This window comes from Olea europaea, chromosome 9 (genome assembly GCF_002742605.1).
Source record: "Olea europaea var. sylvestris chromosome 9, O_europaea_v1, whole genome shotgun sequence".
In the NCBI taxonomy this organism is placed as follows: domain Eukaryota; kingdom Viridiplantae; phylum Streptophyta; class Magnoliopsida; order Lamiales; family Oleaceae; genus Olea; species Olea europaea.
Window position 1 is genome coordinate 1,113,466 of NC_036245.1, and position 16,070 is coordinate 1,129,535.

At 34.9% G+C, this 16,070-nt stretch overlaps 1 protein-coding gene and 1 pseudogene across 1 annotated transcript; one reads left to right on the forward strand and one right to left on the reverse strand.

The window, feature by feature from the left end:
- The first annotated feature begins 821 nt into the window (after nucleotides 1-821).
- On the forward strand, nucleotides 822-4,068 carry LOC111400102 (uncharacterized mitochondrial protein AtMg00810-like). The gene is made up of 4 exons (XM_023027550.1): nucleotides 822-1,039; nucleotides 1,132-1,420; nucleotides 3,814-3,892; nucleotides 3,959-4,068. The coding sequence occupies exons 1-4, from the start codon at nucleotides 822-824 to the stop codon at nucleotides 4,066-4,068; spliced, it is 696 nt and encodes a 231-aa protein (XP_022883318.1).
- LOC111400103 lies at nucleotides 3,673-14,970 on the reverse strand (annotated as a pseudogene).
- Nucleotides 14,971-16,070: the final 1,100 nt, after the last annotated feature.

The following is a 16,070-nucleotide window of genomic DNA, read 5'->3' on the forward strand; positions in this document are numbered from 1 at the left end:
TACAACTTATGATTGGAAAGGAAAGCAAGTCGTGGATTCCAGCCTCTATCAATTTGATGATCCATCAACGTCTCAAATCTCCAACACTAAACAACTTACAGCTCCAAAATTCTAACAATTGAAGAAGAATCAGAAACCCCTCCAAGGAATGCACGTTCACTAAGAGAAATATATGAATTGCAGGAACTTGGATTATTCTCTTGTGAACCTCAATCATATTAAGAAACTTCAAAAGACGAAAGTTGGGCAAAAGTAATGAATGAAGAAATATCTCCCATTGAGAAAAATAAAACTTGGGAGATCGTTGAGCTACCAGAAGGAAAGAAGACTACTGGTTTGAAATGGGTCCATAAAATTAAATACAATAAAAAGGGGTCAATTCAAAAATATAAAGCTCGGCTCATGGTCAAAGGATATTCTCAACAACTAGGAGTCGACTTCACAGAGACATTTGCTCCAATTGCAAGAATGGAGACAATATGTACAGTTCTGGCATTAACAGCTCAATTGGAATTAAAAGTTTTTCATCTCGATGTAAAATCAGTATTCTTAAATGGCAAAATTCAAGAAGTGTATGTTGAACAACCCGAAGGGTTCAAAATCAAAGGCAAAGAAGACAAAACTTATCATCATCAAAAAGAATTATACGGGTTAAAACAAGCACCCCGAGCATGGAATAGCAAAATAAATGCTATTTCATTCAAAATGGCTTCAATCGAAGCACGAGTGAATCATCCCTCTATGTGAAAAACTTAGAAAAGGATTTTCTTATCGTATGCCTTTACGTGGATGACCTTATCTACTTTGGAACAAATGAACACATGGTGGATGAATTCAAGAAGCAAATGATGAAATATTTTGAAATGTCTGACTTCGGATTCATGAGATATTTTCTTGGGATTTATGTAAAGCAAAGGCCAGGAAGAACTTTTCTTTCTCAGGAAAAGTATATTGATGATCTTCTCAACAAATTCAAAATGAGCGAGTGCAAGCCAATATCTACTCCAATGGCCTTAAATGATATGATGATGCAGAAAAAGTTGACGCCACACTCTACAGAAAATTAATTGGTTCATTGATTTATCTTAATACAAGGCCAGATATTACATATTCAGTTAGCTTGTTATCCAGATTTATGAATGAACCAAGTAAACTACATTTTGCAGCAGCAAAAAGAATTTTGAGATTCCTTAAAGGAACCAAGAACCTTGGCATAGAGTTTAAAAAAGAGAATAATTGCAAACTCATTGGCTATATAGATAGTGATTGGGCTGGATCAGTTGATGATCCAAAGAGCACTTCCGGATACATCTTTTGTCTTGGATCAAATGTGATTTCCTGGTGTTTAGAAAAGCAAAAATTTGTTGTTTTATCATCAGTTGAAGTAGAGTACATCACTGTTACAAACTTAACTTGCGAGGTTGTTTGGTTTAGAATTTTGAAAGATTTGAAATATGAGTAGGAAGGACCAACAACAATTTATTGCGACAATATGTCGACAATTGCGATGGCAAAAAATCCAATCTTCCATGCTAGGTCATAACATATTGAGCTTCAACATCACTTTATAAGAGATTTGGTAAATCAAGAAGAAATTGCATGTAATTTATAAATATCAATGATCAACCGGCCGATAAGATGACAAAGCCAATGACGATTGATAAGTTTAAGAAATTCAAGAAGTACTTGAAGATTACAAATTAAGAGGGGGTGTTAAAAGGATAATTTGTAATCTATCTTCAACTAGTCCAAATCCAAATTGGAAACTTCAACAATAAAAGAAGATTCAAAGAGTTCAAATCCAAATTAAACACTTCAACCAACAAAAGCTTCATTCATTGAATAGTCAAAGAATAAGATTTTCAATTCAAGTTGTATACTCAACTTATGTAAAGTTTAGTGACTTCTCAGTAAGCTTTTGAAGTTCAGTGACTTCTCAGGTGACATTTGGCAAACTTCAGTGACTTTTGGGGTAATTAACCCGCAATTGGACTAACAGCACAAACATAAAAATAAAATAATGAAGAAAATAAAAAAAATTTAAATTAATCAACAATTTTTTAAAGAAAAAAACAGATTTGATTATACAACACCCAAAAATTCAAAATAATAATAATAATAAATAAATAAAGCGTTGTTTTAAGCTAAAGAAATAAATGCCTACTCATTCAATGTATTTGGTTTTGTGGCGCAATTTTGACATTTTTACATCATAATGACATGTTCAGATTTATCTATCCATAATAATACTTCCCTGATTGGTAGAAATTAAAATATAGATATTAATCTAAATCAAAATCAACAATTAATTTTAACAATATATTTTATGAGATTTACAACTTTTCAATCATACATTTTAACAATGTTTAAAAAAATCTGATTTTAATCCCCACGAAATAGGGAAAATATAATTTGTTCAGTCATTTCAATGGTAGTTTGTAATTAGCTTAATTAGTATGCATGAGAGTAATTTGATGCTCCATAGGTTGAGTACATGTTTGATTACGAAAGACCAAAAAGAAAAAAAAGAGTAATCAAGTAAAACCAAGCAAATGGAAATAAAGGCTGGGGACTGAAAAGATCGATTTTAAAAGTTGAGGATGTACTTGCTATAAGTGTTAAAAGGTTAAGGACTAACTGTCCAAAATCTTAAGAAAATTGTTAATATGGCTAATCGTAATCGAGCTTTTATGGGAATACACCCTGGAGATCGAGTGCCTGGGAACATTTATCATTCGATATGAATTTTAAGCCCTCGCTTATATTTATAAGAATGCATTTTTGAATAGTGTATTGATGAAAAATGTGTATTTAAAAAATTAAGAAAAATTTTGGATTTACGTGTAATATTATTTTATTCAAGTATGTGTGATTGAAATAATGTCAAATCACTATTTAAGAATGTATTTTTTTGAAAAAATGTGGTTCAAACATAGCCTAAGCATATATCAAAAACCTTCAATAATCCAAAAATATTTAGCCCCCCATTTCGCCCCCATTAAAACTCATTAATTGGCATTATTTACCAAATTTTCAAACAAAAGCAGACCGCATGTGTTAAGTTGTTCAGAACGTACATGTGCCATGAAAGGAAACGATTTTCATTAATAATGAAGGGTACACTTCACTTTATATGCCTAATTGACAGTAATACCCTCCCAACCACTAACCAATGAAAATCTAAAAAAAGGATAACTGAATGAGGGGTAATTTTGTCTTCTATCATTGATGTTGGAGTGTGTTATTGTCCAATTACCTCAACGGTTTGTTTGACTAAAATAAACTACTGCCAATGGATGAGAAAAGTGGCAGACAAGGACCCCACTTGTTTCAAAAAAGGAATGTTGAAAAGTGGCAGGAAAAATAATTTAATGAATTTTAAAAGGGCCAAACAGACGCTTAAAAGTGTTGCATGACCGATTTGTCCCTCTCCGCCCCACCCCTGTACGGTGCACCGAGATACATACACGCACATAAAGGAAAAAGTGCATCAACATGCTTAACTATTACAGGTGAAACAGTTTATACTAGCTAAAAATCAATACATTTTTTAAGATGGAAACCTTTCGAATTCATGAACTTTTCTAGTAGTAACAAATAAACGTTCAAACGAAACAAAATTAGGAATTAGAGCCCAAGCCTGGGCTAAATCTACCTTGCTCAGACCAGTCAGGACATCAAATGACCTTCACTTGTCATCATTTAATTGTAACCATGGACAAAAAATCCCTTTATTCAATGTAAAGATAACTACCAACTCGATATCTGCCCTCCAAACTAACTCTAAAAAACTGACCTACAACTATAATGCAGCTTTTCTTTAAGAAGGAAAAAAATGGCACTGTCCTAAAACACAAGAAATACACTCATTTGGTTTCATGGGAAGGCCGCTGTATGTATACACCTATTTACCTTTGAGGTCGATCAAAACTAGCTGCATGACCCGTGCTTGAACCAGCACTGGCTTCTTGTGGAGGTAAGGTGCCCCACTCGCCTTCCGACTCTAGTGGCTCAATTACACCCACTCCACCATCAGTAAGTCCTAATGCAAATTGGTTAGGCTTGTAAGGGTGAGCAGCAATAACTAAGGGATAGGCCGATACACTGCAAAAATAAATATCATCAGATAATGAGTACGTGGAAGAAAATATACTTTGATAATTGCAGTTAGTTTTCTGGTGATTGAATTCAAATTCAAGAAATTTCAGTAGTACACACGTTGGATAGGAAGGTGCATATGATATGCATAGTAATTGATTCAACATCTCAAACACAATGATGCAGCAATATAAACACCTATACTTCCATTTTCAAAGCTGATGTATATGGATTGGCCATCGCAAGAATATGTAGCACATGTGATTCGACCACTAGCACGTCGGGGTACAGACTATTTAGATTAGAAAAAAGAAGAAAGTAATTGCATCAGCATCCAAGAAAGGAACAATGTTAAAATCAAAAAACTTTGGAACAGAGAGAGAACAATTCGCAGCAATAATTTATAAGAACTATATTCATGTGTAAGTTCATATACTACACCTGCACAAGACATGTCAAATTAGGTACTTCATATACTGCTATCTGTCTCTCTTGGAATGCTAGTAAATGTGTTTGATTGCAGTGAAATTGTACGTGCGTATCAGCAAGAGAAGCAGCCGAGCAACCAGGTGAGCTTTGCAAGTATTCACTTGTTTGCTTCTCCCATGTATCAATGATTCAAACACACAACTGGTTAAACAAAAACGGGTCAGTGGCTGAAAATTCTTAACAATGCAATGCTTAGCCAACTTCATAAACTCAAAGAAAGGAAAGGACGGCCATATACAGAAGTAAATGGCCAATACATATAAATTTCGAAATATACAAGGAAAGAGGTTAAAGAAATGCCTACTTACTAAAACCTACGAGTAATTTCTCTCAAATTTATACTTAGATCATGTTAGGTCCACTTTGTTGTTCCCAAACAGGTACTCCCAGTATGGTTACTGTGAGAAGGTTTAGAGAAAGGAATAGATATAGGCACTAATAGGAACTTCAGTTTTACCAATTGTAGATGCATCTGCAAAAAAAGCTCCTTACCAGAGAATCAGCTCCTGATGATACAAGCACGTTAAGAATATTAGAGAAGGCAAGGCCAGTTATCCTTTTCTGATGAGCTTTAAGCTCAGTTTTGATCTGTTACAAAGGGAACGCAATAATAACATGGCTTGACTCATTAACATGTTTGACTCTCAAATTTAAGCCAGAAGTTCACCACTAGTTACTACCTCATCAAACTTGACATTATATATTTGGATAGATGAATCATTCATGCCTATTGCTATGATGTTACTGTCTTGGGGATGAAATGCCAGAAATGTTGCTGCAGGTGGAGGGGGATTGAATGTTGCCATTGTCTGTTGATAGAACAAAAATGTTATAACAAGTATGTTAAGAGTGTAACTTGTGTTTACCAAAGAGAATAAATTGATCTAACATGTTACAACAAGCAAGTTAGCAGAGTAAACAAATTGAGAGCAACTCGTGTCTACCAAAGAAAATTAATTGCCAGATGTTCCCAAATCAAACTCTTCCAATATATTTCAATACATAATGAGAAGAAAAAACACTGTATGATTCAATGCTTAATGGATAAAAGCAAGAAATGAGCAGAACAAAACCCACTTACTTTGAAGGTAAATATATTATATAGAGAAATTTTCCCTCCTGATGCCGATATAACATAAGCATCATTCTTGGACAGATCAAAGCATGGCACCCTATCTTCAGGATTCGTGTGATTAATATTATTGGTCATCAGTATCCTGGTACGAGGTTTCCATAATTGAGGCATAGTATTTGCTCTTGCCTACAAGAAGTTTGATTGCATAAGAAGATGCTACTGTTGTTTAAAAAAAAAAAAAGGGAAATTTTCTAGTGTAATAGACCAATACCTCCCTTGTCGGGTTACAGTCACTTTTTGGCCATTTCCAGAGAGTATGGACAGCATTGGCATATAAAGCCAATATAGCTTTTCCTGAATTGCTGTACATCAACCTTGAAACCTGAGAAATTGATAGAATAGAATTTAGAGGGCTTCACAGAGTCAGTGTGACAAACAGAAACCAGAAATTAACTGCAAGCAATCTCTCCATTATCTTGCAAGTTCTTTAGATATATCTCAGGCTATATCGGTGGCCACAAAATTGATCAAAACTTGATAGTGGTGAAGTTTGTAAGGATACTTGATGTTGAAAATGGAGTGGAATAAACTATATTCTCCAACTGTCAATATTTCAGAGGTCAAAGACACAGCTAACAAACTGTTTAAGAAGTTGAATCGCCGTTATTCTAATTTCATGTAAAAACTTTGGATTTTTTACTATCCACATGACCATGCTTATAAAGCATGAAGCAGGTTAGAGGAATAGATAGGAGTTCAAAATGGTCAAATTAAATCCATTTGTAGGCAAATATCTATCTAGGCATTTTAAATGGTCGCTGGCTGAGTTAATTATTACCCTCGTCAACGTTAAACTATCTGGAGCTCTCAGGGACTGACACTGCGATCATTCATTCACTTCTGTCAGTTTCCAGATTATGGATTTCTCAGAGTGCTCATCTGCAACTTTACGATTCCCATCTAACAAATCTCGGCTATCTCCCTTCTAAAGAAATTGAAAAAGAAACTGATCACGAAGTAAATAAGCCAGATGAAATATTATCCAATGCATACGTATAAATAAGCAATATGCAAAATGCTTTTTAACCATTGTGCCAAAGAAATTAATCAGAGTTTTGGAACAGAGATATCCTTCTTAAAAGTTTGAAAGCAGGATACCATTGAAACAGTGGATGTTGCTGGAGAAACTCGATCCTCAATGCTCGATGGAGTAGTAGCATTAACTCGACCCAAAAGCTGATCAGTTACACATATATGGTCCGCAAACAGGGTTAATTTGTCAGGCTTAAGGTTCAGATTCTTGCTGAGGTGATGCTGCCACTTCAAGCTGCAAGCCGATGCAGAGGAAATGCCAATTTTTCTCTGAGTGAAGGAAAATGCTGATATTACATATACTGAAGAAACAAACCCCATTAAATATTGAAAAATCTCCGTATTCAAAATAATATTATACAATTATATAAACAAATCATGAATTTTCAAAAACCCAAGTTTCTTCAGTGTACTAATGGTTAAGCTAATTAAATGGGTAAAGAATCGTCGATATAAATTAACTAATGATTAATATCCCCAATTTTCTCAATCATCAGAACAACTAAAAATTCTAAAAAATAAGAATGAAATAAGATTCAACATTGGAATTCAATTCTTACTTGTCAACAGTTCTCCCGATTTTCCTTTCATCAGGAAATTGAACTACCAAAAAATTCCAGTTCTTCGTCAAGCGACCACATGCACTCCCTCACTTTCCATATCTGCCAAAAACAAATAAAGAAATGAAAGATGAACAATCCGTAATCAAAATTGGAAAACCAAGAAAAGCGTCTCATAAAATTCAAATTAAAACCAAAACCCCAAATTTCAATTCTTAATATAAGTGAGTAAACATGCATGCCTGTCAGCTTCCGATGTGCGGGTTTTCTTTATAGATCTTTTTGTGTACGCGACACGAGCATACATATACGATATATACAGGCGTATATATACATATATAAACATAAAGAGCAGCGATTGTACCTTGAATGAATGTGTGTGAGAGAGTGATAGTGAGAGAGAGGTTTGTCGGCGTATCTTAAAGAGAACGTAGTAGCAGAAAATGATTGTTGATAAGTGCCAATTGCTATAGAACGGGAAACGATACGAGATATTGAATTATTATTAGAATTATTATTACTAACGTTTGCAATAATGTCTTTATTATCTATGTTGCTCGAGTATTTTGACAAAAATCCGATTATTGTTGGACGCAGATTGACAAGTCATAATATTTGCTTGCGATAGCCTTGTCGAAATTTGTTTCGATATGTTTTGACTTTGGGTGAGTAGAAATTTTCGTAGTGGATATTGAATTATTATTAGAATTATTATTACTAACGTTTGCAATAATGTCTTTATTATCTATGTTGCTCGAGTATTTTGACAAAAATCCGATTATTGTTGGACGCAGATTGACAAGTCATAATATTTGCTTGCGATAGCCTTGTCGAAATTTGTTTCGATATGTTTTGACTTTGGGTGAGTAGAAATTTTCGTAGTGTGACCATCTTCGTTACACGGTTGACATTCCAACTTGGTGAATAGAAAAATTGCTATGATATCATAAACAATATGAGAGTGTTGCGAATATTTTCGATTAAATTGAATTGAAGTATAATGACGAAGGAAAATGCTATTTGTATATCAAGATTGACATTTCGATGTACACTCCTCTCACATGAGTGGATGGGCTCCACGACAATAAAAAAATCTTGAAATATCCCGTGTGAGGGGAGTGTGACACTTCGATGTACGTGTAGTAAAACTCAATGATAAATCTATTTCTCCACCCCTTCGAAAGAAAATTGTCCAAAATCAATAGCCCAAAAATCCCTCCCAATACATCCCACATCCATAAGCTCGCCCACCTCATCGAATCATTATGCATATCAATGAAAAAGACGTTGGCTGTGGAAGCCATAGGTAGCACTCCCCGTGTACCATGCCGTCTCCTACTCTCCAAGCCTACCCATCTAGCAGCACTCCCCTACCTCATAACAAACTTTTCCAAATGAAAGCTGACCCTTCTCTATCCAGATCGGCCTTCGCGGTAATGGGGTTGGAAGAGGGGTAAGAAGCTCTCCTTCTAAAGGGTACGAGGGAGCCACAGATAAGAATTTGTATCCTAATAAATTTTGATTTTTCCCTAATTTGTCTCATAAACAGGAAGCCATCATAAAAATTTTAATTTTTTTTATCATATTAAATTACAGCAGCTGTTCAAATAAATTGTTAATATGTCTAATCGGATTCGAACGCATGGGACAAAATACTGACTTATTCACTAAACTAACAAGACTTGTACACTATTTGACGTAAGTTTTAAGCTATGATTCATCAACATGGACACTTGTGTCCGATATGATATGTGTCAAATATGTTTACACGCGATTTTCAAAAAAGTACAAACACGACACGTTTCCATTTTAAAACTCTTCATTTATATTGTATAAATTTAGTTTACACTTGCTATTAATATTTTTTGTTGAAATCTTTCAAATATGAATACCTATTTGTTATTTCCTAATAACTTAATATTAATAAAAATAATAATAATAATCTTGATAGAGTGTTCGAGGAGTGTCGATTTTTGACACTCGTTGGATATGTATCGGATACAGGTATGCTACCCTAGTTCAAATGTCCGTGCTACAGAGATTTTAAATATATGTCAAAAAAAATTCTATAACTCCAAAAAAATTTTGAAAAATGTTGAAGGATCGGTCGTCCCTCCACAGCCCCCATCCCTCCGCCCCTGTACGGTGCATGTGATACATACACACGCCAAAGGGAGCAATACATCAACATGCTTAACCACTTCAAGTGAAATAGATTGTACTAGCTAAAAATCAGTACCTTCTAAAGATGGTAACATTTTGAATTTATGAACTTTTCGAGTTGTCGTAACAAATAAAAGTTCAAACCAAAACAATTGTAGGAATTAGGGCCCAAGCCTACACTAAATCTACCTTGCTGAGACCAATCACGACATCAAATGACCTTCACCTGTCATATTTAATTGTAAAGACGAACAAAAAATCCCATTGTTCATTGTAAAGATGACTAACAACATGGCCTCTGCCCTCTAAACTAACCCTAAAAAACTGACCTACAACTATATCATCATATCAAGCAGCTTTCTTTCAGAAGGAAAAAAATTGGCACCATCCTAAAACATGAGAAACATGCTCATTTGGTTTCATGGGGAGGCCGCTGTGTGTATACACTTATTTACCTTTGAGATTGATCAGAACTATCTGCATGACCCGTGCTTGAACAAGCACTGTTTTCTTGTAGAGGTATGGTGCCCCACTCACCTTCCAACTCTAGTGGCTCAATTACACACACTCCACCATCAGTAAGTCCTAATGCAAATTGGTTAGGCTTGTGAGGGTGAGCAGCAATAACTAAGGGGTAGGCTGATATGCTGCAAAAGTCAGAATCACCAGATAATGGGTAGAGGAAGAAAATGTGCTTTGATAATTGCAGTTAGTTTTCTGTTGATTGAATTCATTTTAAGTTGAATAACAAGAAATTTTGAGGAGTACGCACCTTGGATAGAGGGGTGCGTATGCATAGTAATTGATTTGACATCTTAAACACAATGATGAAGCAGTAAAAACACCTATACTTCCATTTTCAAAGCTGATGTATATGGATTGGCCATCGCAAGAATATGTAGCACACGTGATTCGGCCACTTGCTTGTAGGGGTGCAAACTATTTAGATTAGGAAAAGAAAAAAGTAATTGCATCAGTATCCAAGAAAGGAACAATATTCAAAGTAAAAAAAAACTTTGGAACAGAGAAGCAGCAATTCGCAGCAATAATTTATGAAAAATATATTCGTGTGTTAGTTCATATGCTACACCTGCATAAGGCATGTCAAATTAGGTACTTCATATATTGCTATATGTCTCTCTTGGAATGCTAGTAAATGTGTTTGATCCCGGTGAAATTGCACTTGGGTATCTGCAAGAGAAGCAGCTGAGCAACCTGGTGGGCTTTGCAAGTAATCACTTGTTTTCTTCTCCCACGTATCAATGCTCCAAACACACAGCTGGGTAAACAAAAAGGGGTCAGTGGCTGAATCTTACAATGCAATGCTTAGCGAACTTCATGAACTCAAAGGAATGAAAGACACCGCTACATGCAGAAGTGAATGGCTAATATATAAATATTTTGAAATATACAAGGAAAGAGGTTAAAGAAATGCCAACTTACTAAAACCTACTAGTAATTTCTCTAGAAATTTAGATATCATTATGTTAGGTCCATTTTGTTGTTCCCAAAAGGGATTCTCCCAGTATGGTTATTGTGAGATGGCTTAGAGAAAGGAATTGATATAGACACTATATAGGTACTTCAGTTTTGCCAAGTGTAGAAGCATCTGTGACAAAAGCTGCTTACCTGAGAATCAGCTCCTGCAGATACAAGCACATTACAAATATTAGAGAAGGCAAGGCCAGTTATCCTTTTCTGATGAGCGTCGAGCTTGGCTCGGACCTGTGCAAAGAAAATGCAAAATTATAAAAATAGCTCTACTCTTTAGACGAGTTTGGCACACAAATTTAAGCCATAAGTTCACCACTAGGTACTACCTTATTAAGCCGGACATAATATATTAGGATAGAGGAGTCATCCATGCCAATTGCTATGATGTTATTGTCTTGGGGGTGAAATGCCAGAAATGTTGCTGCAGGTGGAGGGGGCATGAATGTTGCGATTGTCTGTGGATAGAACGAGAATCTAATAACAAGCAAGTTTAGAGGGTAAACAAATTGAGTGCAACTCGTGTCTAAGAAGGAGAATAAATTGTTTGGTCCAGAAATACCCAAATCAAACTCTTCCAATATGTTTTAAAATATTATGAGAAGAAAAAAGACTCTTCGTGATTTAACATGTACTGATAGATTCAAGAGATGAGCAGAACAAACCACTTACTTGGAAGGTCATTGTATTGAAAAGAGAAATTCCCTCTCCAGATGTCGATATTAGGTAAGAATCATTCTTGGACAGTGCAAAGCATGGAACCGCATCTTCAGGATTTATGAGACTAATATAATTGGTCACTGATATCCCACTACGTGGCTGCCATAGTTGTGGCACAGTATTTGTTCTTGCCTAAAAGAATCAAATTGCATTAAGAAAAAGCTACCGGTGCTAATAGAAATAGTGAAATCTGGGAAGCTTTCATGTGTACTAGACCAATACCTCCCCCGTTGGATTACATTCATTTTTTGGCCATTTCCAGAGTTGGTGTACAGCATTGGCATATAGAGACATTATGACATTTCCTGAATTGGCATACATCAACCTTGAAACCTAATGAATTGATAGAATAGAACAGAGGGGGCCTCACACGAGTCAGAGTAACATATAGACACCAGAAATAGGGGTTAACTATAACATAAAAAATCATAAATCATTAACAAAAACTAGATTAAATCGAAAGCAATGTCAATTTAAGGAATATATATATTTTGTTAAACAAAGTAAAAGTTTCCTCATTATCTTGTTAGTTCTTTTAGCTGTATCTTAGGCTTCACTAAGTTGTCCTGTTGCTTTGACACAGCACAAAAATTGATGAAACTTGAGTCTGGTGAAGTTTGTAAGAAACTATATGTTGAAAATGGAATGGAATAAATGCATTTTCCAACTGTCAAATTACAAGAAGTCAAAGATAACTAAAAAACAATTCAAGACGTTGAATCATTGTTATTCTAATTTCATGTAAAAAGTTCTGATTTTTTTTTCCTATCAACATGACTATTCACATAAAGTAAGAGCAATGCATGTGTGTTTGTAATGCTTTATATGAGAGAGGTGGGGATGTGGGATTGAGATATGAAGAAGGTTAGATGGAATGGATTGAGATATGAAGAAGGTCAAAATTAATTCCATTTCTCTGCAATAGCTAGGCATTTTAAATGGTTGACAGCTGAGTTAACTATTACCCTCATAGACACTAAACCATCCGGAAGTCTCAACGAGCGACATGATGACGGATCGTTCACTTGTTTCACTTTCCAAATAATGGGTTTCTCGGAGGACTCATCTGCAACTTTGCTCTTCCAATCTAACAAACTTTGGCTATCTTCATGCTAAAGAATTTGATGAAGAAAAAGATCACAAAGCAAATATGAAAAATGCAAACTAAAAAGTCATAGTAGTGCACACGAGGACTAATATTAAATGCAATATTATGAGCATACCTAAGCTGTGCACGCCTAAATAAAAAATATGCAAAATGGTATTTAACAATTGTGTCAAAGAATTTAATCAGAGGTTCAGAAATAGAGATATCCTTCTTAAAATTTTGAAAGCAGCATACCATTGAAACTGTGGATGTTGCGGGAGAAACTCGATCCTCAATGCTGGACTTAGTAGCATTAACATCAGCAAACATACTCATCGGGGGAAACTGAAGGTGCATAAAATATTTTAGCAAAAACAATTTATGAGAACCAATAACTTGTTCGTTTCCAAGAAATAGAACAAAAAACAAGGAAAAGATGGGAAATAAAGATGGCAATTCCTTACTTCATTTGATCTTCCCGAAGGGCTTGTTCTTTTCAAGACTTGTTCTGGATCATCATTTTGGTTGTCCTCAGCCGGGTTATTCATAGGAGTCCTTAAATGCTTCAATATATCTGTTACAAAGTAAGTTAGCATTAGCATGGATAAAAAGGTGCAAGTTAAGAGCTAGTTAAAAAGAGATGGAGGAGGGGTAGAAAGAACTGTTTTCATGTTTTTATCAACAAACCCTGCAGTGATATGCATGTTTCAACTTGCTAGCAAATGGAAAAAGTCTACAATCTATTAATACCAGAACAATCCCGGATATTGAAACCAATTGAACCAGCAGAAGCTGAAGGGTGAGGAACCGAAGATGGATCAGTCATCCATTCATCAAGGGAAGGAGAACCTGGATCTGGTTGAAATGCCTTCACGAAAAAGGACAAAAGTCAATCTCACATCTCTTGATAGTTGAAACAACCCAAATTGAATAGGTTTTTATATTATCTATTATAGCTTACAACATGAGCCCTCAAAAATGGGACTCCCGTAGGGATAGAAATAGCACCCAAATGCGGCGTCAGCCTAATTACAGGAGATGAAGCCCCTGCACCATTTGACTGTGAAGCTGTACCAGCATTCAAAATTGGATTAATTATAGAAGACGGAGCTCTTAGACCATTTGAATGTGAAGGTGGAACAGCACACGCAAGTGTATGAGTTACACACAAATGGTCCACAAACAGAGTTAATATGCCAGGCTTATGGTTCGGATTCTTGCAGAGCTGATGCTGCCACTTCAAACTCCAAGCCAACACAAAGGAAAATGCCAATGCTTAATCTTAACCTGAAGGTAAATGCTGATGTTACACATAGTGGAGAAACAAACCTCTGACGGAGTAGAGAAGTTAATCTTCCGTCCTTGAAGCTGGGAAAGTTCAGCTTATCATTGAACACGGGGTTTTTTTCTATAAGCTTCTTAATTTCAGCAAACACTACACCCCTGGAAGATTCAATGTCTCCATATCCAGATAATAGTTCATTCTCTCTGCATGTCATTGCAATCAAATCAACATTCTTGAAAATGAAAAAAATGCAAAATCCCATAAATAGATGAGCAATAGTGACAACCAGGAAAATAACAAGTTCTCTCATCAACCTGATGTTTTCAAGAACCAAAAGCTGTGCTAATTCTTTATAGAGGTCTTCATTAGAATCTAAAAGTACTTTCAAGTCCATTATTAAAATGTCACAAGCTTTATCCGGATCTTTCCTACAATAATGAAATTAAATTCAGATGAATTATGAGAATACAATAATCAACTCAAAGCTGACAAACTACTCAATGATATCAAGAAACAAATTCACCTGTCTAGGGCCTCCAGGTACTTTTGTTTTCGGATCTGAAAGATGATTGCCATAGAATATTTGTTTTCATCATACTTTGTGAACCCAGATATGTAATTTTCCACCTCGCCCCAATCCCCATTTCTTACTCTGTCCTCAAAATAATTCATATTGAAGTAAACTCCTGATTCTTGTTCCAATCTTAAATCACCACAAATAATTAAAACCATTAATCAACTAATTATATGAAAAACCACAGTGAAATATTGTAAAAGCCCTGTGTTTCCCAGAAAAAAAGAAGGATTCAACACTGAAATTTAATTTTTACTTGTGAAGAGCTCCGTTACATTTCTTTTCATTGAGAAATTGAAGTATCAAAAACACCATCTCTTTGTCGCACAATGACATGCTGGCTACCCCTACACTCTCCATAACTGCCAAAAACAAATGAAGAAATGACAATTTAACAATCCACTCAAACTGAAGAATTCCAATTCACTAAAATTGGAAAATTAAAATATAACATAAATTCAAACCAAAATCTCCTAATTCCAATTATCATATACATGCATGCATGTAAGCTTCCGATATATGTCTCTTGCATATATATATATTTGTGTACGCGAGCATACATATATACATGTTTTTGTATATACATATATACGTACAGAGAGAGCGAGAGAGAAGCGATATTTACCTTGAATCAATGAGAGAGAACAGAGCGGAGGGTTTCTTAGAGAGAGAACAAGGGTTTGAGAGAGAAATGGTAAGAGCGTATATAAGACTAATGCAGTTGATAAGTAAAGTAGTTATAATCTTGATTAGTTGTACTCCTCTATTAAAATATGATAAGTAGCCGTACTTATAAACACGTACTTATAAGTTCTATGAATGCAGTCTGATAAGTCATGTACTTATACTCTTGATTAATAATGCAGGACTAGCTTGAATTTATCGAATTTTGATTGATGAGCAACTAACTAGTATTTATCGAATTCTGATAAGTAGAAATGGATATATTTATTTCTTTCGCAGGGACAATATTTTTAAATAAAGTTCGTTCGTATGTAATAAATAAACTTGAAATGATAGGCAACGGATACCTTTAATTCAAAATACATTAGCATTATCCTTTACAATCCTTGAGATGGTAAATATTTTAATTTTATATGTATTATCGAATTCTGATAAGTAAAAGTAGATATATTTATTTCTTTCATAGGGACAATATTTCTAAATAAAGTTCGTTCGTATGTAATAAATAAACTTGAACTGATAGGCAACGGATACCTTAAATTCAAAATACATTAGCATTATCCTTTACAATCCTTAAGTTAGTAAATATTTTAATTTTATATTTATTTTTATTTATCTATTCAGCGAATGACCATTAGCATGTTGAAATGTTCGATATGTCAGCTTGAAATTCATATAATACTAACAACTACAGTCTAGGAGATGGAGCAGCAGGATTATGTTTGAGGATTGTATCTTCTGCATAGAGAAGA

Excerpts from the sequence above, each read along its gene's own strand:
- LOC111400102 (XM_023027550.1), top strand. The coding sequence starts at position 822 with ATGGTGGATGAATTCAAGAAGCAAATGATGAAATATTTTGAAATGTCT. Across the intron at positions 1,040-1,131 it reads GATATGATGATGCAGAAAAA|ATTTATGAATGAACCAAGTA; the intron begins GTTGACGCCACA and ends CTTGTTATCCAG. Across the intron at positions 3,893-3,958 it reads GGTTTCATGGGAAGGCCGCT|CACTGGCTTCTTGTGGAGGT; the intron begins GTATGTATACAC and ends TGCTTGAACCAG.